Source organism: Caenorhabditis briggsae (assembly GCF_000004555.2).
Source record: "Caenorhabditis briggsae complete genome, chrV, whole genome shotgun sequence".
NCBI classification, from domain to species: Eukaryota; Metazoa; Nematoda; class Chromadorea; order Rhabditida; family Rhabditidae; genus Caenorhabditis; species Caenorhabditis briggsae.
The window spans coordinates 9,007,337-9,028,498 of record NC_013488.2 but is presented as its reverse complement, the minus strand read 5'-3'; the positions used below and the strand labels follow the sequence as shown (position 1 = coordinate 9,028,498).

Sequence of the window (21,162 nt, the reverse complement as noted above, 5' to 3'; positions counted from 1 at the left end):
GAAACTGGGAAAATGAACTTAAGAAAAATGTCTAGAAATATAAAAATACCGTAAAACCTGTAGTAGAAGGGCCCACTAATTGTTAAATTTGAGCTCACTTATCTAGGTTCCTATCAGAGCTGTCAAAAAGTTGTAAACTAATAAATTGTTTATCATAATGTCACAAATATTTAATTAGTTGACACATGTTTGATATCTCCAATAGGCGGCGAGATAATTGAGCTTAAACTGGACATAGCGGGGGCTTCTAATACAGGTTTTAGTTACACCGTCAACTTTGAGTCCACATATCTTAATTCCTGTAAAAGATATCAAAAAGTAGTCAATTGACAAAATGTTTATCATAAAGTGAAAAATGTTCTGTCAGTTGACACATTTTTAATATCGTGCACAAGAACTGTGATAATTGAGCTCAAAGGTAAAAGTTAGGAATTATTCTATAAGATTGTTTATGGTAGATTTTTTTCCTTTCGTAAGACGAAACTAAACTCTCAAAAACTTTTGAATATTAAAAGAAAACCTAGAAAAATCAAAATGTATCCTATAAGATTTCTTTTTTTGTCCTGGAGGCCCTAAAAAAGATTCCGCTGTCAAACATAGAAAATATCATTCATATTATGACGATGATGGCTTTTTTGATATATGGTTTTTGTTGAAATTCCCCCAGAGAATATCAAGTATACAAGCTCGAGAGTCCAAGTCAAAACTTCGAACTAGGAGAGGAGACGGAGCGTGACGTGGTTTGATGATAATGATAAATTGAATGATAAAAACGGGGATTGATAAGGAGAAGGACAACGAAGAAGAAAAAGAAAAAGAAGAAGAAGATGGAGAATAGGAATGGGAATGAGTGTGCACTGTTAGACACAGGTGTGTAGTTCTTCTTCCAACAAGAAAAAGATCGAATTTCTGATGTTCTTCCCTCTTTTTCTTCTCTGCTCAAGCAGCAAAAAGAAGACGAAGAAGAAATAGGATAAGCCGTGGGATTTGGAAGAAGAAGCCCGTTGAGGTGGAAAAAGTCCGGAAATGGAACAGCTGGAAAACATGGGAGGGGTCAGATGTTTCAATCAAACTTTGTCTTTAGACGAAAAAAGAAACAAGAAGAATTACGGGAAGAAAGTGGTGGGAATGGAAAAGTAGAAGAACGAAAAAAAGAGAAAACGAAAAACGAAGAAGAGAAATAGAGATGGCGAAAGATAGGGTTAGGAGAAACGAAATCGAATTGAAATCGAATTGGTCTCGAGGAATCGAGGGCAAGTCAAACCGAATTTCGAATTTCCACCCCGGATTCAACACTTCTTCTTCTTTTTTCTTTTTTTCAATATTCTGGCACCACATTTTTTAGATTTGGGTTTTTTCGAGTTGCATGGGGATTTTCAGAAAACAGCATTTGAAAACATGAAAATTGGGATAATAGAAAGCAAAAGACAAAAATTAGTACTTCCTAAAATCCCCTAAAACCTGTAATAGAAGGGCCCCCTCACTGTCAAGTTTGAGGTCAATTATCTCAGCTCCTATAAGAGATATCAAAAATGTGTCAACTACTCAAATGTTGTGATATTACGGTAAACAACTTATCAATTCACAACTTTTTCATATCTAACACAGGAACCGAGATAAATTGGCTCAAAGGTGAAAGTTGAGGGCCCTTCTATTACAGTGTTTACTTTCTTTGAAACCTGCTCGTTTGACTTCCAACACATAAAAATGATGGTAATAGAGAATTATAACAAAATACAAAAAGTTAGTAGTTTCCAAAATCTTGAAAATTTGTTCATTTCTAAACGATTTTTAACTTCCGCGTTTTGGAAGACAATGGTTATGTCTTCTTATTTTTGCATAGAAGCCTTGCCACTTGGTAATACAACAAACTCAAAAAAATCCCCACCTATTTTGAAGAATGAAAATTTTGGAGAAAAAACACCAAATGAATTGGAAGCTAATAAAAAAAGGAGGAATTCAATCAACTCGTATTGGTTTTATGAATATAAGTAGATCCACAACACAGATTTGCCCCCTAAAATTGTCCTAAAAACTTCATGGCCGTAAAATCAACTCAACCGGAACCGAAAAACAATAAAAAACAAACTAGGTATCGGCGGCCCGGCTGGCCTGTTTGCAATTTCAGTAATTACGCGTTATGCAGACACAAGTGGTCAGACAGTGTACCGTTTACGCACCGCCCTGTCCATTTCTAATTATTATCTGGTTTTCCGGAAAAATAGACGATCATCACGAGATCCGAGAGAGATATTCATGTTGAATCGGGCAGATGACAAGTACGCTCTACAATGATCAATCATTGAAAAAGGTCAAATGAAGTGATGGGTCTTTACTGTCTACAGATAAGCACAAAACTTTGTTGATTCCTGAAGGAAGGAAAGTTAAAATCAATAGTCAGAAACTTGGTCGAATAGTCAATGTTTTTTCTTCCAAAAAAAGGGCGTGGTGTTTGCATTAGCCGTCTCTCCTTCCAATTCTCGTCTTTCGTCTCCGTCGTTTCTTACCCTTTTATAGTTGTCATCGAAATTTTATGGTAATGGGTTTGGGGTAACAGGGCAGTAACCATAAAACATTCAAGGGAACGACAGGAGAATGCAAAACAGAGCAGGTGGAATCAGATGGGTTTTTATGGTTGAAGCAGTTTATACTTTCTCGAGTAGAATGTAGGACTAATTCACAGAATAAGGTGTGGTTGGCGAAAAGCGTACAAATGGCGGACCAACTTTGTTAAATCAAACACAATTTTTTTAAAATTTGATCGAAAAACCATAATTTTGTTCATTATCTTCCAATTGCTTACGTTTACTTCTCATACTTTCTATCACAATTTCTTCCCCATTTGCTTACAGACGCAAGTTATAGCCAATTCTCAAATTTTCAGCCACCATTTGCACGCTTTTTGGCCACTTCGTCTTGCCTCTGTTATCTAACAAGCAGAAGAATTTACCGTTATAAAGAAGCTAACTCTGAAGATATGAAAAGTTGTCGAATTCAAATCTCAATAATCTAATAGTAAGGAATCCATCTTCTTAACAATATTGTAATCCTCTTACTACACACTTGTAAGTGTTAAGAAATCTTATTAAGACACATTTTGGTTTTTCTAGGTCTTCATTTAATATTCAAAAGTTTTAGAGAGTTTAGTTTGATCAAAATTGAGATTAGGAGTAAAATAATCTGTGAATATTGTGGGATTCTCTTCGTCTTATGAAAGAAAAAAAGACTACCACAATAAACTCTCCAATAGAATGGTCCCCTAACTTTCAAATTTGAGCCAATTTATATCGGTTCCTGTGAAAGATATCAAAAAGTGTTTAACTGACAAAATCTTTTTGATATTATGATGAACATTTTGTTGGCAAAAAATTCGGGGGGTACAATGATTCGGGGGTACAAGGGGGTACAACTGATTTAGGGGTACAAAATTGATGATTCGGGGGTACAAAATTCGTGGGTACAAAAATTCGGGGGTACAACGATTCGGGGGTACAACTCATTTCATTTAGGGGTACAAAGCTTGTGATTCGGGGGTACAATTTTTTTTGAGGGAGTTTCTGAATTCCTGAATTTCAGAACTTTGGAATTTCAGTATTTCGGAATCTGACAATTTCGGAACTTCACAGTCTGAGAATCTCAGATTTTCAGCACTTCAAAATCTCAGAAATTCGGACAGAATTTCGGTCCATTCTCCAGGGGTACATCGAAATAGGGTACATCATGCTCAAGGGGTACATTGACTGAGTGGGTACGCAGTCTGAAGGGGTACATCTAGGTAGTTTCACAAAAACAAAAAGTTCGGATCTGGTCGGGATTGAACTCGCGACTTCAGTTTTTCGTGCACCCACGCGCACCACTAAACCAATTCACCCAGTTTCCCTTCTCCCACCGCAACCTGTACATATTCGGTGGTTTCTAAAGCAGGAAGATAGTGAAAGAGGTTGAGAAAAAACAACTTCCGGAAAATTTCCCACGACTATATCTGAAAATGGACACAACGTAATTTGAAATTCTGAAATTCAGCACTGAAATTTTTCTGTTAGATTTCATGTATTTTTTTCTGTAGTTTACAAAACTTTCTTCTGTAGTTTACAAAACTTTGTAGAGATGAAGGAAAAACCAATGAAAAGGCATGAATTCCGAATTCTGACAGCAAAACTATTAAAAAAAAACCTATTATTTGTCTTCCGAAATCAGAAATAAATCGGAAATTAAGGGATTTTTGTCTGAAAAAAAATTATTTTTAGGCCAGGATTTTGATTTCAGCTGATTCCATCGTCGTTTCCAATCGCTCACTTCTGTACTTTATCTGTCTGTGTTTAAAATAATTTTTTATATAAGAAATTTGCTTTTTTTCTCGAAAATGTGTCTTTTACTGCGATTTTTGTGTTTGAATCCCAAAAAATTGCTCGAAATTCTCATGGAAGAGTTTCCGGAATTTTCTAGGCCAGGGGCCGTTGTCGATTTACGGAGGCAATTTTTTCTATTTTTTCTCCTATTTTCTCGATTTTCAACGATTTTCGACTGTTTATCATAATTCTTTTTGCAGAAATTTGTGGAAAATTAGTTTTTATGAATTTTTATTATCTTTTCTGTCGTTTCGACGGGCAATTTTCTGTTACAGGTCTGATAGTTCGAAAAACGAGTCTAGGACTGAAAATGGTGACCAGAACTACTGCGATAGCCAAAAATTCATAATCTTCCACAAGTTTCTGCAAAAAAAATACGAAAAACAGTCGAAAATCGTTGAAAATCGAGAAAATAGGAGGAAAAATAAAAAAATTGCCTCCGTAAATCGACAACGGCCCCTGGCCTAGAAAATTCCGGAAACTCTTCCATGAGAATTTCGAGCAATTTTTTGGGATTCAAACACAAAAATCGCAGTAAAAGACACATTTTCGAGAAAAAAAGCAAATTTCTTATATAAAAAATTATTTTAAACACAGACAGATAAAATACAGAAGTGAGCGATTGGAAACGACGATGGAATCAGCTGAAATCAAAATCCTGGCCTAAAAATAATTTTTTTTTCAGACAAAAATCCCTTAGTTTCCGATTTATTTCTGATTTCGGAAGACAAATAATAGGTTTTTTTCATAGTTTTGCTGTCAGAATTCGGAATTCACGCCTTTTCATTGGTTTTTCCTTCATCTCTACAAAGTTTTGTAAACTACAGAAGTGAAAAAAAACTACATGAAATCTAACAGAAAAATTTCAGTGCCGAATTTCAGAATTTTAAATTACGTTGTGTCCATTTTCAGATATAGTCGTGGGAAATTTTCCGGAAGTTGTTTTTTCTCAACCTCTTTCACTTTCTTCCTGCTTTAGAAACCACCGAATATGTACAGGTTGCGGTGGGAGAAGGGAAACTGGGTGAATTGGTGTAGTGGTGCGCGTGGGTGCACGAAAAACTGAAGTCGTGAGTTCAATCCCGACCAGATCCGAACTTTTTGTTTTTGTGCAACTACCTAGATGTACCCCTTCAGACTGCGTACCTGCTCAGTCAATGTACCCCTTGAGCATGATGTACCCTATTTCGATGTACCCCTGGAGAATGGACCGAAATTCTGTCCGAATTTCTGAGATTTTGAAGTGCTGAAAATCTGAGATAGCTCAAAGTTGACGGATCGTGGAGAACTCTAAAGTACTCCACAAAAGTTTAATTCCACCATCAGTTTGTACTGGAACAGCTATTTAGGTCAATATTCGTGAAAAGGTGTCAACATGAAAAATAAAGGTCTCCCTTCAAAACCTACGTACCAAAAACTTGGAGCCATCAACGTGACCCGGAAACGAGAAACCGGAAAAATTCCGAAAATCACGTTTTGGCCGATCCACAAAAGTTTAATTCCACTCGGAAAAAGTGAGATTTTGGAGGTTTTGAAGCTTTGCGACCACCTTTTGAAGGCCTGAATTTGAAGAATTTTAAGATTCTGACCCCCATACACAGAGACCATTATACACGGTTACTGATATCCGGATTCCGGATGTCAGATATCCGGATTTCCGGATTCAGAATTCCGGATTCCGGTTTTTTTGGGTTCTGGATTATGTTTACTGAATTGTGTGTAGTGGATTTAGAATATGTACTCCGGATTCTGTGTTCCGGATTCCGGATGATGGATTCCGGTTTCCGGATTAGCTTTCTGAATGAGTTAAAATGTCCCGAGAATTTGAATTTCAGGTTTTCTTGACAAATAAGCGTTTCAGAAAGTTTCTGGAAGGTTACGAAAGCTTCTGAGGTTCTGAGGGATTCTGACGGACCTGGAATTCTGGGAGATTCTCCAGGATTATGAGAAACGGCCCAGAAGATTGCATTCTAACTAACACGACCTCCGAAAACACCAACGTGCATGAAGTTGATAGTCGGATCCGTTCATCTTCTTCGAAACAAAAAACTGTTGGATTGGACCTGCCGACGAGATTGTCGTCCTTGCCATCACGCCTTCATCTGTGAAACTTCTTCACGAGAATCTTATTTTTTGTTTTCGGAGGTCGTGTTAGTTAGAATGCAATCTTCTGGGCCGTTTCTCATAATCCTGGAGAATCTCCCAGAATTCCAGGTCCGTCAGAATCCCTCAGAACCTCAGAAGCTTTCGTAACCTTCCAGAAACTTTCTGAAACGCTTATTTGTCAAGAAAACCTGAAATTCAAATTCTCGGGACATTTTAACTCATTCAGAAAGCTAATCCGGAAACCGGAATCCATCATCCGGAATCCGGAACACAGAATCCGGAGTACATATTCTAAATCCACTACACACAATTCAGTAAACATAATCCAGAACCCAAAAAAACCGGAATCCGGAATTCTGAATCCGGAAATCCGGATATCTGACATCCGGAATCCGGATATCAGTAACCGTGTATAATGGTCTCTGTGTATGGGGGTCAGAATCTTAAAATTCTTCAAATTCAGGCCTTCAAAAGGTGGTCGCAAAGCTTCAAAACCTCCAAAATCTCACTTTTTCCGAGTGGAATTAAACTTTTGTGGATCGGCCAAAACGTGATTTTCGAAATTTTTCCGGTTTCTCGTTTCCGGGTCACGTTGATGGCTCCAAGTTTTTCGTACGTAGGTTTTGAAGAGAGACCTTTATTTTTCATGTTGACACCTTTTCACGAATATTGACCTAAATAGCTGTTTCAGTACAAACTGAGGGTGGAATTAAACTTTTGTGAAGTACTGTATTATAGTGTTTACGACAACTTGAAAATTGAGACGATTAGGAATCTGGAAAATGGAGGAACATCTATATTCTAGAAGTAACAATTAGAGAGATGCCATCAGTATTTTTCTCACCTCTTTTTCTCATTTTTCTCGAGACGAGTAGTTAATGGCCGACGGAAAAAATATTGAATCTAGAATTTGAGTTTTTTGTATTTTCCCGTTTTTTCCCGTTTTTTCTTGAATACATGTACATATAAAGAAAGCACACGAACCACTATTTTCTTGAAAAGAAAAAAAGAGAGTGAACACATGAACACAATGGACGCAATTCGAATTCAGAATTCGTCAGAATTCATAACATTTTTTTTTCTTTTCTCGATGCCACGTGTTCCCAGGTTTCTGCCCGAAGAAAAGCAAAATCGACAGAAAGTAATAGAGACAATGGACGGCAAAAAGTAAACAAAAGAAAGCATAAAGGACACGAAAAGCTCTCATAGTTAGAGTAAAGTCAAAAATGGCGATGCAATGTGAAGAGAGAGCCAAACAAAGATTGGGCGGAGTCTTGTCGCGATCTGATTGAGCCATTTGTGCTAATGAGCGAAACATTTGTTGAAGAAGCAAAAGAAAGAAAGGGTTTAACGAGATCCGGGAGAGGAAGGGTAAACGGAGGAGGAAGGACAAAAAATTTGCATAGTATGTTGTTGGTTTGTAGAAGTTGTCAGCAGAAGAATTCAAAGTCCTGCCTTGATGGGGAGAAGACTTTTTCGAGTTTAAAGAAAGTTCAGAAGAACTTTTTTTCCAATTTTGAAAATTAAGATTTCTTGTTCGTACTAGGCTAACATAGTGCAATCTATTATAGAAACGATAAAGAAGTATTTTTGGTTTCTAAAAAATAGAAAAGACATTATTCTAAAAGTTCAATAGGTGAATTTTGAAAAAGGATCTTGTTCCTGTTCCTGTCTGATCTACCGTAAACACTCTAAGAAAAACTCAAAATCTTCTGACAAAAATTTCCCGGGAAAAAGAACAACGAAAGTGTTTTCTTCAGATTTTTTTTCCTGGAAGGGGAATTTTCAGATTTTTGAGTCTTTGAAAAAGTAAAAGACTTTGAAAAAAAAGTTTTGGTAGAATGTTTTGAAGGTTTTGATATCAAAACTGAGAATTTTGAATTTGAATTTTTTTAGCTGAAAATCATTTTTTTGAATAACAACATTTCGAAGCAAAATCAAGTCGTTTTTGATTTAAACAAAATGTATTTTTCCAAAAAAAATTCGAATTTCAAAATTCAAAATCTCGGAAAGGAAATAATAGAAAAGCACTCTTTACTCCTACTTTAAGCTCGATTATCTCAATTTCTATGAAAGATATCAAAAATTTGTCAACTGATAAAATGTTGGTGATATTACGACAAACATTTTATTAGTTAACACATTTTTGATATCTTTCATAGAAATTGAGGTAATTGATTGGAAATATTACTAAAGCGAAAGCTATGATTATTTAATAAATTAATTCCAAAAAGAAAAAATCGCCGCTAATAGAACAAGAAATCAAACTTCTCCAGACGAAAGAGAAACAGAGGCTTCAGGAAAAAAAGTTTAATCAAAAAGAACCTTTTTGCTTCTCCTGCTCCTCGTTTATCAACATTTTTCATCTGCTCCTTCTCCACCACTTTGACCTTTCCACCTCAATTTTTTTCAAAAACAAAAAAAATGTCAAAATGAGAAAAGAATGGAACAGAATAACTAAAAACGGAAAAAGAGGACCTGCTTATAAATGGAGACGCAGAGTTTTCTGTGCGTGGCAACCACCCAAAAAGCTTGAATCATATAACGAAATACACACCAGTAGTATGGGCTTGCTCTATTGAACTTTTGATATGCGATGAATGGGAAAATTTAGAGAGAGTAGGGAGAGATTCGAACTAATTGAAAGTATTATTCTGGTACAAAGTAATCATAGCTGTGGAAGAGAAACGCCTGTTGCCGTGGTCGAAGGTCCCACAACGACAACTACAGTAACCTAAAAATAGTTTCTTCTGATTTTTTAAAAACCGATTTTCGTCAATTTTTCAGATATTTTTCAAAAAAAAAATTGAAAAATAAATTTGGAAAAAAAATCATTGTTAGGTTACTGTAGTTTTCGTTTTGTTGTGGGATCTCTTCCACAGCTCCGATTTTTTGTACCAGAATAATAAACATTGTTCTTTATATCTTCAAGCATGAAAAATCAATAAATATCAAAAAAGAACAGTCCTTTGTTTTTTTCTTCGAGAGTCTTCTTTCATAATGTACAGTACCACTTCAAATTTGAACAACAATGAGGTCAATTTTGTTTTGATGTTTCCCGACTAAAGAAAAGCAGAAAAGTCTCTTTTTGGTTCTTTGGAAGTAAAAAAAATCTTGAAGCCATTTTAAATCAAATTTAAGTTTGAGGATTCAGCGGTCAGAAAAATGACAGAGGGAACGGAAATGCGCTACAGCGCCGGAAGTTGTAGCTTTTCTCAGTTTACAATGAATATTTGAAGAAGCCGAAGATGAAAGAAGGACGACGATGAACAAGCAACTCTTGCGCAGTGCCACGTCATCTAGAGATGAAGGAAAAGAAAGAGTTATGAGTCAAAACCATAACAATAAACAGAACGGATGGGAGAGGGTTTCTCCACCACCACCATTTCCCAAAATGACACAAATCCGTGTCCAAACAAACACGAGAATGTGTCCGCAAGAGCAGTGCGACCTCGCGCACACTCGGAGAACACCCATACGTACACGATATCATCAAAAAGAAGTGCCGAACAATTAAAATTTCTCAAACAAATTCATTGGAACTCGTCAGAGATCTAAAAATAAACGTACTTGTATATAAACGGGGAGAAGATTCCGAGATTGTATCAAAAAATAATTGAAATTGGAAGGACAAAAAATAAAATAAAAACCAAAACAATAACAGTTTAAAGAGAGGTTTGACATCGAAATGCAGTCTCATCGTCTGGAGCGGGGTGGTGAGATGCTCTCTCGCCGGTACCTCTTTCCCACATCTCGATTCCTATTCTTATCCTGCAAAAATATTGATAAAGGAGGTTATAATTAGTCAGAAACCCACTTTACGGTCCCTACTGCGTGATCTGCTTCTCTTTCTTCGATCTTTCTTGTCATCCTTTCTCCTGTCATTACGATCACCTCTATCACCACGATCCCCACGGTCCCTGTCTCGGTCTCGGCGGTCAAGTTTTCCATCTCGTTCGTTGGATCGCTTCCTGCGTCTATCTTTGTCTTTTTTGTCCCGATCGCCAAGGATCCTACGATCTTTCTCACCGCTCTTCCTCACTGGCGATTCTTTTCTACTCGCGTTCCCACTAGATGGATCAGTTTTTTCATCTCCTGGGGCCATTTTTTCAAGCTTCTCTGCTACTTCCTTTGCTTTGATAGCTGCTTTCTCGGCATTTTTAGCACTTCTCAATGAGTCTAGCTCTGCTTTGATACGTGGCCAATTCGGAAACCGTCTTCTTGCATAGAGAACAACAAGTTGGTGAGCAATTGCTTCAACATCTCGGTCGGAAGTATCGAATGCTTCAAACCAATGGAAGGGTGTAGAAGGCAGTGCAATAGGATCTTCGACTGTTCTTGCTGCAAGGAAGATACAGGCACACGCGATTGTCTCCGGCTTGTATCGCATGAAGATGTCGGTACGAAGTCCGTCGTTCATATAATTCCAAGCTTTTTGAAGGATGTCTGGCCGTGATTGAGTGATTCCAAGTGTATGGCCGTAGGCAACAATCAACCGATGAGGATGCTTAACGTGAACAACAAATCCGAGGGTAGCAAGGATCCTTCTCTCTGAGTTAATCATCTGTAAACTGTGTGGGTCAAGTTCTGCAGAATCATCGGGAATTTTTATGTCTTCATATGTTAGGTCGCCGCCGAAATCATTATTAGAAAATTTCTTGTTACTCACATGTTGCTTGGTGTTGATATAGTTAACGTCGATCTTTGGTGGTGCCAATCCACGTGTCGTTTCTCTGAAAACAGCAAATTAGTCATCGCAGGCTTCGCGAACCTATGTTACGACCGAAACAAGTTTATTCCCAGGATTGATATTTTGTGAACGCGCGATGAAAGCCGCAGGTGAGCAGAACGTGTGAGCTAGTAGTTTTCTAATCTACGAATTACTTTTGCCAGTGTTGACGCGAAGAAAAATAGGAGGAGAGGGAACAACTAAAGGCCTAAAAGTGATTTCGACGGAGTAACGAATATCACGCTGATCCTCGAAATTTCACCGACGAGACCTCGGAACTACGGTCCGTGTGGAAAGATAGAAAAATTTCTCGCTTCAACACTGTATGATACAGAAAATGACACTCAGTATTCGACATCTGAATGAAAATGTAAATTTCAGCTCACACGTTCATTGGCTCACCTGGGTCTTGCTAGTCGATGTAAGCAGGCAAGAACAAACTTCTCTCACGTTCAGCCATAGCATTGAGGGATAGATGATCCACGATTGGCTTCGAGCCGCCTGCGATAAAACTAGATTAAGAGTTGATTTTGTAAAGAGGGGACTAGGGAAGATTTCAGAATAATTTTCAATATTGGTGAATGGTTGACAGGGAACAATAAGATGTATAAGATGTGATTCACATTATGGTTTTTTTTATATCGAAACCACTCGGAATGAATTTTCTATTGATTTTTTTGGTCGTACCATAGGTTTGCATCATCTATGATATTAATAATGAACATCACACATCTAGCTACAGTTTCCTAGCTAGTTGATAAGGGAGGATTCGATATACTTACTTGTTGATTTCATGTCCACTCTGTTGCAATCGATGTAGCTCTTCGAGACGATGAAATACATTGTAAACATCCCGTGGCCGTCGTGGCTCTTCTTCAATTTTTGAGGCAAGAAGGAGACATGCTTGAACGGCATGCTAAAAAAGTGTTACTTAGTTTTTCAGTTAACTTCGAAGTAGCAGCTCACCTCAAAATGATACCTTACGAAACTCTTCTGATAAAAGTAACGCTGGAAAAGAATTTGACCCGTTGCAGCCGCTGTTTGAGGAAGCTTCAACAGAATCGCTCCTTGTTGGATCAGCTCACATCCTAGATATCGAATCTCCTGCAAATAAGAGATAAAAATTGAATTTAATAGAAAGAGAACTAACAGCTTCTAATTCTTTGGAGAGCCCATCCGCTAACGACGGTGGGTTGTCGATCTTCAGCCGCGATTCTTCATCTAGCGTCATCAACCATTTATCACAATTGATATCTACTCTGAAAACAGTTTTTATAAATCCCATAGTCTCAATTAAAGCCTTCTTACTTAGAATAAATTGGGCGTTTACCAAATGAACTTGGAGTGATCAGAGGATTTTCCATCTGTTTGTAAGTGGACTCAAATTTCTCTTCTTCTTCTTTCTTTGTCTCCACAGTCCCATTTTGCTCTTTTGGCTGGAAAATATAATAATGAAAAATGTTGATTGAAATATGGCTTACTTTTGGATTCGGGCGAATCATTGTCTGTACCTTGGCTTCCACCAGCTTCCGCATTTCTTGTATGGTCGTCATCTTATTAAGAATAATTACGAGCCTAAGTGGGCACTGAAACTGTGATATACGTTTTGAAGTAAAGATTATTGGAGTTCAGTTGAGTTTCAACACAAATTGCAATTAGCAACAGAAAAAAAACGTCATTCGAAATCAAAAAGAGAGAAGCGTCGCGGTTGGCGCGTTGCGGTCGCCGGTGTAAACACCCTAACGCGATAATGCAGATTTAGAAGATCGACGTCGTCTTTGAATGAACACAGATATTGTCGAATTAAAAAAAAAGTGGGACCTGAGAATTTGAAAGGCGTCGCTTTTTTTGATCTACGAAAAAGAGCGGCAAAAACGCAATTTTAGACTTTCACCTCGTTCGTGCTACTTTCGCAATTGAGTTCGGTTTTTTAATGAAAAACAGATTCTAGAGATGCTAGCGATCATTTTTACACCAAGACATCTAAATTTTGTCCTGAAAAACCCACTGAATTCACAGAAATGAGTTTCTTTTACTACCGTAGTGTTTCTGGGGCAAGGCCTCGAAAATTGACCGGGAAGCCGCCCGCGAAATTTTCCAGGTCTCACTTTTTTAATTCGAAAATAAATAGTGTGGAAGTTTAAGTCATACTTGAAAAATCAGGGCCCGGCCCGCGGGCCTGGCCGGGCCGAAGATTTCCAGGACCTGGGTTTTCCAAATTTGAAATTTTTTTTGAAATTTCAGAAACTTTTTCAAATTTTTTTGTGAAAAAAACTATTTTTTATGGACACTTTTATCTTGAAAAGTTTTTTACTTGACAGGAAAATCGTCCATTTTTTCAGTTGACCTCGAACATTTTTTTGAAAAGACAGGAAAAATTTGTTCCTGAAAACCCGGGCCGAGACGGGCCGGGCCGGGCCTGGCCGGGGTATGGTTTGAGTGTCAATTGATAAGATAATTCGTAAAAAAAGCATGGTTTGGGTTCTACAGTATTCACATGTACCCATCGGCTTAATCAGAGAAATTCTCAAGAGTCAGTCTTCAGGCTAACACAGTGGGAGAATGAATTTTCAAACTCATTGGAAAAATTATCAACAAAAAATAATCACTTCTCTGACGTCAGTCAAACATCTTCTAGCGACTTTTGCAGCACCTAACGCCCTGAATTCAATACCCGCAAAGCTAGTGTCGTTGACCGGCATTTCAATGAGGAGTCATGAAAAATTGCGTGAAAGTAGGGCGAATAGAAAAAGTTCTTTGCTAAACCAGTTGGATAGAAAAATCCACAGTTAACCGATTATTTGGAACAAATTTTTTCCTAAACCATGACTGAAATCACCACAAAGTCAGTAAAGCAAGCGGAAGCATTGGTTAGTGGAGAATTCAAAGCACTTGGACCGGCTCCAAACTATGTAGGCGATGAGTTTATTGTGATGAGATGTGCTGAGACAATCAACGAGGTTTACCCTGATTGGATCAAACGTTCAAATCTGGGTGAAGAGATCTACGATCCGTTCGATGTGGTATAAAATCAGAAAAGGGAAAAGTTTAGATTATGATTTAGAATGCTCCCATCGAACTTCCTCGTCGTTCCTCTATGCTGAAGTCATATACTCTGGATCCACCGATCACTGAAACTGGGAAAATCGCCTCGAAAATCATGGCTAGAGAGCTTTGTGATCGCCGTGCAATTCCAGCGGTTATCTTCTGCTCTCCTGATTTTTCATCTGTTGAGACCGCCCATTTGATCAAGTCTTACATTGGAGAAAAGTGTGGAAACATTCGGATTGAGCCTGAGCTATCATCCCTTCACAAAGCTGCACATGTATTCTTCGGACCTGACCATCTTAGAAGTTTGGGTTACGGTATTGACACAAAAACTCCGTTGCATCCGGTGGTAGGTGAAAGGGAGAAAGGATTTGAAATTCAGATGAATATCTTCAGACGGATGGTGTTACACTGACTGATTTGGTAAACCGTATCAAACGTGCATTTTATGAGTTGACATCTAAAGTAGAAAATGGTGATCTCTTGAAGTCTCACTTCTCAAATCCAATAAAATTTTCTAGCTCTTTTCATCGTTGATCCTCTCTCCACTATGATCATCTCTTCTCTCTTCTACTCGATTAAAATCCGCACTGAGACTTCTGTGGAACTGGAACGCGTTCGTAGTTTTTGCACCTTCCCATCACTCTCGAATTTTACTACTTTCCGTGTTGGCGGAGATAATGGAGTGGTAGGAATTCAAGCTTTTTATAGTTAGAATAAACTATAAATATTCAGAAGATGTTCGATTTGACAAGCACCAGACTTCGTCCACTCACTTTTACTGGATTTTCGAATGAGATTGATTTTGATTAGGGGCTTGAGATTACTGATTTTTCTGAACTTTTCAATAAAGTGGGAATTTCCAAACTATGGTATTCATTTATTCAAAAGACACAGAATATGTAAAATTAAGAAGCAAAGAGAGAATCCGAATATCCGGTTCACATTATACTACAAACTTTAGTCTTCAATTTATTATCAGCTCGGATATCCTCACACTTGCATCTGGATTTGTCACGAGTATCTCTTCTACTTTTAGTAGAATGTGAATGAGCAGAAGATGAGGTCTGGAAACAAAATAAAAATTCAGAAATTCGATATCTGGGTGATTACCACTGAAGAGCTTGCCATACTCGATCGTTTCTTCTCGTCTTTCGACCCTCTTTCTCCAAGAAGTCGTCGTGTTGGCACTGGTTTAGCTGACTGGAAAAAGAAAAAGAAAAAACAATTGAATTTCATTTTTAAAATGGGAGATCTTAACCCCCAAAAACAGCCAACTCGATCTGTTCCTAATATTCCGAAAGTTACAAGATCTGGTTTCAAAAAGGTTATATCTAAATTCGCTGAACTCCCTCCATATGTATTTTATTATTTCCAGATCACATTCATATTCTCTGGTGCATTTCTAATTGGACAATACGTGGCATACAAAGGAGCAGACTACTTGGAACACTACTATGACTTTCGAGGAGCTGAGAATCCTGATGACTGAAAAATAAATCATATTTGTTATATACCGTTTGTGTTCTGTCTTCCAAACTGCTCATAGAAGAGTTTGAATCTTTCTGTTCCAATTTCTTTTTTGGTTTAATTGCATCTCCAGCCTCTGATGGCTCAGCTGATGGGAGAGAAGCACGATCTTCGTGTGGAATCTAAAATCCATGAAAATATTTTTAAAAAGGAAAGTTTTCAACGCACGCTATCAGACGGCATTTCAGAGAAGGTGATGTTGTTTTGACTGATCACAGACTCGTTATCAACTAGAGAGGTTGCTGCCTCACTCGCCCGATCCTCCTCTTTTCCTTTTTCAGCTATCTTCATCTCTTCTGTTGCTTTTCTCGCTTCTTCCTCCTCCTGAGCTCGTGCTTCAGCACGAATTCGATTTACTTCCTTCAACTCACTCGACGTGGGACGAGGAGTTTCATTTTCAAGATCTTTAGAAGTTTCAGAACGACTTCCAGCTAGGTCAGAAGAGCTCAAACGGCTGTGCAAAGTGATTTTGCTCTCTGTCTTTCTAGGTCTCCGGATGTCTTGCGTATGAGTTTCAGACCAAGTTGGAGGACGATTGTTTTCATCTTGCATGTTCCTGAAATATTCAAAAAAAAATTTATTTTTGAAATCTAGGCCACGCTTACAAGTCAAGAGCCTCAGATGCTTTTGAAGTGACCTCAATTGTATGAGCAATTGTCTTATTGAGCTCCAACTGTGACCCAGATAGGCTTCCACGTCGGGAGCTAGAACTATCGATGGATTCTCTGAAATGGTGAAGCATTATAAACGGGAATGACATAGAAACAAGGTGTCTTCTATTTCTTTTTATGACGGTGGTTATAGAGGAAGAGTCACGCAAACGAATGCATAATGTGCACATGAATTTTCAAACCAGCCATTTATATATGAATCCATTAATTCGTTCGTGTCATCAAACAAATTTGCCGGTTTGCTTACGTGCATCCGGTAACAACAAACTATGGTTATTCTTTGATACTTGATGAATCACATAGGAATAAAATTAGAAGAGGATATTAAAAAGTTTCAAATGAAAAATATAAAATCTTCAGAATTCTAAGTTTTCAGATTCCTTCTTGACACTCACCCTAAACTCATTCGACTGAGAGTACTTGAACGATGTCCTTCATTATCTTCATCCAGCATTTCTTCTGCTTCCTTCTTCTCCGCTACCAATTTCTTCCTTAATGGTTCCGTCTTTTTGTATCTTGGTCTTCCCTTCTTTTTCTCAATTTCATAGACTCTCATATCCCCTTTACCCTTCACAAATATATTTCCTTTTGGTTTGATCCTGAATGACCCACTGGCTTGTTTCTCAACTCTATCTTTAGTTCTTTGTCCGACTTGAATGGTCATTGCCTGCAACTTATCCATTTTTTACTATTCCTAAAACAATAGTAGTCCTAAAATAATACCGTCTGATTGGACGATTCCATTCTGCTTGCCGTATTGACAGTGTCCCCAAACAAACAATATCTTGGAGTTCTGACTCCAACAACACCTCCGACAACTGGACCTGTGAAGATTCCACATTTGATGAGAACTTTTTTGACGGCATCATGGGATTGGTATTCAAATGATCTGATATGAGCAACCATCTCCAAACAACAATCAGCAACCATTTCAGCATCATGATCGTCTCGATAAGGACATCCAGCAGATATCATGTAGCTTTCTCCGATTGTTTCAACTTTATATACTCCATGAGTGTCGACGATTTCATCCAGGTGAGAGTAGATTCTGGAGGAAATAAACTAGTTACCGTAAAAGCCAATCTATGTCGGTTCCTGTTAAATATATGAGAACGTTGTCCACTGAAAAATTGTTTATCATAATACATATTAGAAACCGTTTATCCGTTGAAACATTTTTGATATCTCTCATAGGAACCGAGGTAATTTAACTCAAACTTGACAGTGTGGGGACCTTTTTACAAATGTTTCCACTTACGTGTTCAACAAATTAACCACTTCAAAAGCTTCAATAAATAAACTGATTTTGGCAAAGTCACAGACTCTGATAAATCCAATTGAGACGCATTCAAATGCTTCACAATGCTCCACACTTCCACTTCTCATCATAGTTTGTGCCACCTCATACGGCATCATTTGAGTTAGAAGTCCTCTTGCAGTCTTCTTCGCTTCAGATATCTCTTTTGTCATTTCTGTTAGTATCTCACTTCTTCTTTTCTCATTTTCCAACATTGTTTTCAAAGTGTCACTCTTCTGAATCGTAGCCATTATTATCTCACGATTGCAATCCGATTCTCCAAAATCATTTAGATACAATCCCATTTTAAACATTGTATCGAGTGTATCTACCACGCACGTCGCAAGAAGCAAGAAGGTGTCGGAAGCCTTGAGAACAATAATTGGACCTCGAAGAGTGACGTAAGGAAGGCTCTCTGAAATTCAATCGGGGGTTTTTGAAAATCAGTGTTTGGTACCTGTACCATATTCATTGTCCATCACAGTCTTTTTCTCTAATGAAACCTTATCCTCAACAATGTCATTTATTTGAACGGTAATATTTTCTTCGGATTGCTTCAAGACTGGATGCAATGATTCGATTTGAAATACACAATTTTGATGCACCAATATCCCTTCAGCAGTAAACTTAATGCATGGACGTTGCAAATCGAAGACGTCCGTCATCAGAAGTCCTTGAATGTTCGGCATCAAGTTCAGAAGACCCTGACCAGCCATTAGAATCTCCAATTTTTTATTGAATGCGATATGAAAAGGAAACATTTGCAGAAACGATTTAGTATCGACTGGAAGGTATTCGTTAAGATTTTTCACACGTTCTTTCAATCTGAAAATTTGGAATCAATGAAGAGATTTTTATTAGGTTCAACTTACTTCAAGTCATGACCAAGACCAACATTGTCAAATGATATTTTCAGAACCACAAATGTAAATCTTCCTTTTTCCTTTTTCTTCAACACTTGAATTCCTATATCCAGTTGATAAAATACCCTTGCCAACTCCACTAATTGACCAATGACGTACGAAAGATATCCAGTTCGACGACTACGATAATGGAGAACAAGACCATCTTGACTTTCAGATTTACAATAAAAGGAAGGAGCTCTGAGCTTTGGATAACTGAATCGAAAGTATTCGTGAATGTTATCTAATCCCTTTATGAAATCAGAGAATCGTCGTCCCATTACATTCATCAAGTCTCCATAACCATTTCGAATCAAGAATTGAACGAAGAATCTTCCAGCAAGTACTCCAATTTGTTCATAAGGAGTTCCAGTTATCTCATGAATTGCTTTGAACATTTGGGGGACAACATGCTCGGAGTATTGGTCGTGAGTGGATACAGACTTTTCTGATAAGGATGTCAGCTTTTGGACCTGAAAATTAGAATATTTCCATTAGCTACAGTAATCCTAACAATGATATCTTATTCGGTGTTAAATATTATATTCTGTTCAGGTCACATAAATACTCTGATCGTTGCGGGACCTTTGTCTACGGCCACCGGTGTTTCTCTTTGACAGCTCCGTACCAAAACAATAAGTATCACATTTTGTTCAGATCATATAATCAATTTGTAGCTTTAAAATTAGTTGAAGCTGCGAAAAAGCGCAACGTTTTTTGTTTCGAAATTATTTTTTTCGAATTCCCGCCTACAGTATACCCAGCTGTTTACATAAACTTTCTGTTTGAATTGGTTTTGCAATCCCAAAATTTCAATGTATGTCGCGTTTATTTGTTCGTTTCGAAAAAAGAAGGAATTATTTTGAATTTTCAAATTTTCTCCAGAAAAAAGTCAATAATGTTTCGAAATTTTACTGATTTTGGATCATTTTACGTTCCACTTCAAAATGAGACGATTTCCGGTATTTAATTAACTAAAATACCGATAAATTAAATATTTTTTTACAAAATAAACAAACCTGGAGAAGAATTTGAGGTCCCCAGTTTTCCTGAATCATAAATCGAACTCCTTCGATGACCAAACCATACATTTTTGAAACGAAAAGAAACTTAATATGTTGGAAGTTTCGAATATGATGAATCTAAATAATATTCTCTTCCCGCACTCATCTACTTTCCATTAATTTTGATTTCCGTGCCAGTTTCCGTTGATGTACACTGTTAATAATCGCATCTTCAATTCGTACAACACATTAGCAGCACTTCCCCTTCTTTCCCCTTTTTTCCCAGCTCCTGAAACAAATGTCTGCGTCTCTTCGCATCGCCTGCTTTTTCTCTTTTTCCACCTTTCAACTTTAGCTATCTAAGGCCCCTTCGCCCCCTTCTCTTCTCTTTCTTCCACCTTTAGCTATCTAAGGCAGTGGTCAACAGGCTAGAGGTTTGTTGTGAGTATACGCCCCCTTCTCTTCTCTTTCTTTCAAACCCACACACACACACACACAGCAGGCTAGTGAGAGTCTTCGGAAAAAGAAGAGAGCAGTATACTTGTCATTGCCTTTTCTTTAGCGTTTCGGGCGTGCCCCATTGGCGCAGTCGGTTAGCGCGTGGTACTTATAGTCTATAGGTTATGCCAAGGTCGCCAGTTCGAGCCTGGCATGGGGCAGATTTCTTTTGATTTTTTTGCTCTGGCAAACTCCGTTGGAGCGGAGTCTCTAACCTGTCTCTGATGTGTGTTACGTAATATCGGTGCCTCTTGGAAATGATCTTCTACGAAAAATCAGTGATAAGGAGGGAGCACAGATAAAGCGATCATTGACGTATGCGATTCGCTTTAATAATTTTTTGACATAAACAGATCATGTGACAATGAATGGACCAGGTCAAAGTTGAAAATTTGTATTCTAGTGAAGTTATTGAAAAAAATTGTGAATGTGTTTGGAACATTTTAAGAAGGAAAAATTATAAGAAGAGTCTGAAGATAGAGTAGAGAGCCACCCAACCCGTCAGCTTCGAGTCCACATATCTCGGTTCCTGTGAAAGATATCAAAAAGTAATCAACTGACGGAATATTTTCGTTTTTATTATAAACATTCTTTCTGTAGACTATTTTTTGATATCTTTTACATACACCGAGATATATGGGTTCAAAGTTGGCGGTTTGGAATGACGTTCAATTAGAGTGTTTACGGTAATTGTTTCAGTAAATTACTTCAAATTTTCAAGACTTCGTTGAAGTGAAGTTCAAATTTGGTCAAATCTCGGATTCCGTCTGATCAGGACACTATTTAGTGCAGGATTATACGTCCACCAATGTTTTGGGTCATAACTTGAGAACCAATAGAGGTATCAATTTGAAATTGTCTGAATTGTATTCAGGTCAAAAATTACAAAAAAATATTCAGACTAAATGATTCAGTGGCTATTTTCTGAAATCAAATCTGGAAAAGTCTGAAAAAGGCCTTTTGCAACCGTTGCAAGTTTGTACGTCTGCAACCTGAAAAGTAACCTGAATCTATTTCTCCACGGTTCT

General features: G+C 37.7%; 4 protein-coding genes and 1 non-coding gene across 5 annotated transcripts; 3 read left to right on the top strand and 2 right to left on the bottom strand.

The window, feature by feature from the left end:
• Positions 1–6,353: 6,353 nt before the first annotated feature.
• CBG27043 lies at positions 6,354–6,983 on the top strand (the record flags this gene model as incomplete). Its single annotated transcript, XM_045237457.1, has 2 exons — positions 6,354–6,563; positions 6,975–6,983. The coding sequence occupies 2 exons, from the start codon at positions 6,354–6,356 to the stop codon at positions 6,981–6,983; spliced, it is 219 nt and encodes a 72-aa protein (XP_045100594.1).
• Positions 6,984–11,636: 4,653 nt separating this feature from the next.
• Positions 11,637–12,737, bottom strand: Cbr-cyl-1 (the record flags this gene model as incomplete). The annotated part of the gene is made up of 6 exons (XM_002636594.1): positions 11,637–11,685; positions 11,967–12,100; positions 12,151–12,288; positions 12,335–12,443; positions 12,493–12,620; positions 12,666–12,737. 6 exons carry the CDS (start codon positions 12,735–12,737, stop codon positions 11,637–11,639), a joined length of 630 nt encoding a protein of 209 aa, XP_002636640.1.
• Positions 12,738–14,009: 1,272 nt separating this feature from the next.
• Positions 14,010–15,045, top strand: CBG23349 (the record flags this gene model as incomplete). The annotated part of the gene is made up of 5 exons (XM_045237456.1): positions 14,010–14,207; positions 14,249–14,581; positions 14,629–14,707; positions 14,754–14,920; positions 14,968–15,045. 5 exons carry the CDS (start codon positions 14,010–14,012, stop codon positions 15,043–15,045), a joined length of 855 nt encoding a protein of 284 aa, XP_045097775.1.
• Positions 15,046–15,173: 128 nt separating this feature from the next.
• On the bottom strand, positions 15,174–19,723 carry Cbr-gcy-33 (the record flags this gene model as incomplete). The annotated part of the gene is made up of 11 exons (XM_045237455.1): positions 15,174–15,299; positions 15,346–15,435; positions 15,750–15,884; positions 15,931–16,318; positions 16,368–16,487; positions 16,829–17,100; positions 17,157–17,481; positions 17,692–18,145; positions 18,194–18,555; positions 18,603–19,105; positions 19,652–19,723. The coding sequence occupies 11 exons, from the start codon at positions 19,721–19,723 to the stop codon at positions 15,174–15,176; spliced, it is 2,847 nt and encodes a 948-aa protein (XP_045097774.1).
• Positions 19,724–20,210: 487 nt separating this feature from the next.
• CBG28846 lies at positions 20,211–20,295 on the top strand. Its single transcript is given in 2 exon segments — positions 20,211–20,249; positions 20,259–20,295. It is a non-coding gene (tRNA).
• The last annotated feature ends 867 nt before the right edge of the window (positions 20,296–21,162 follow it).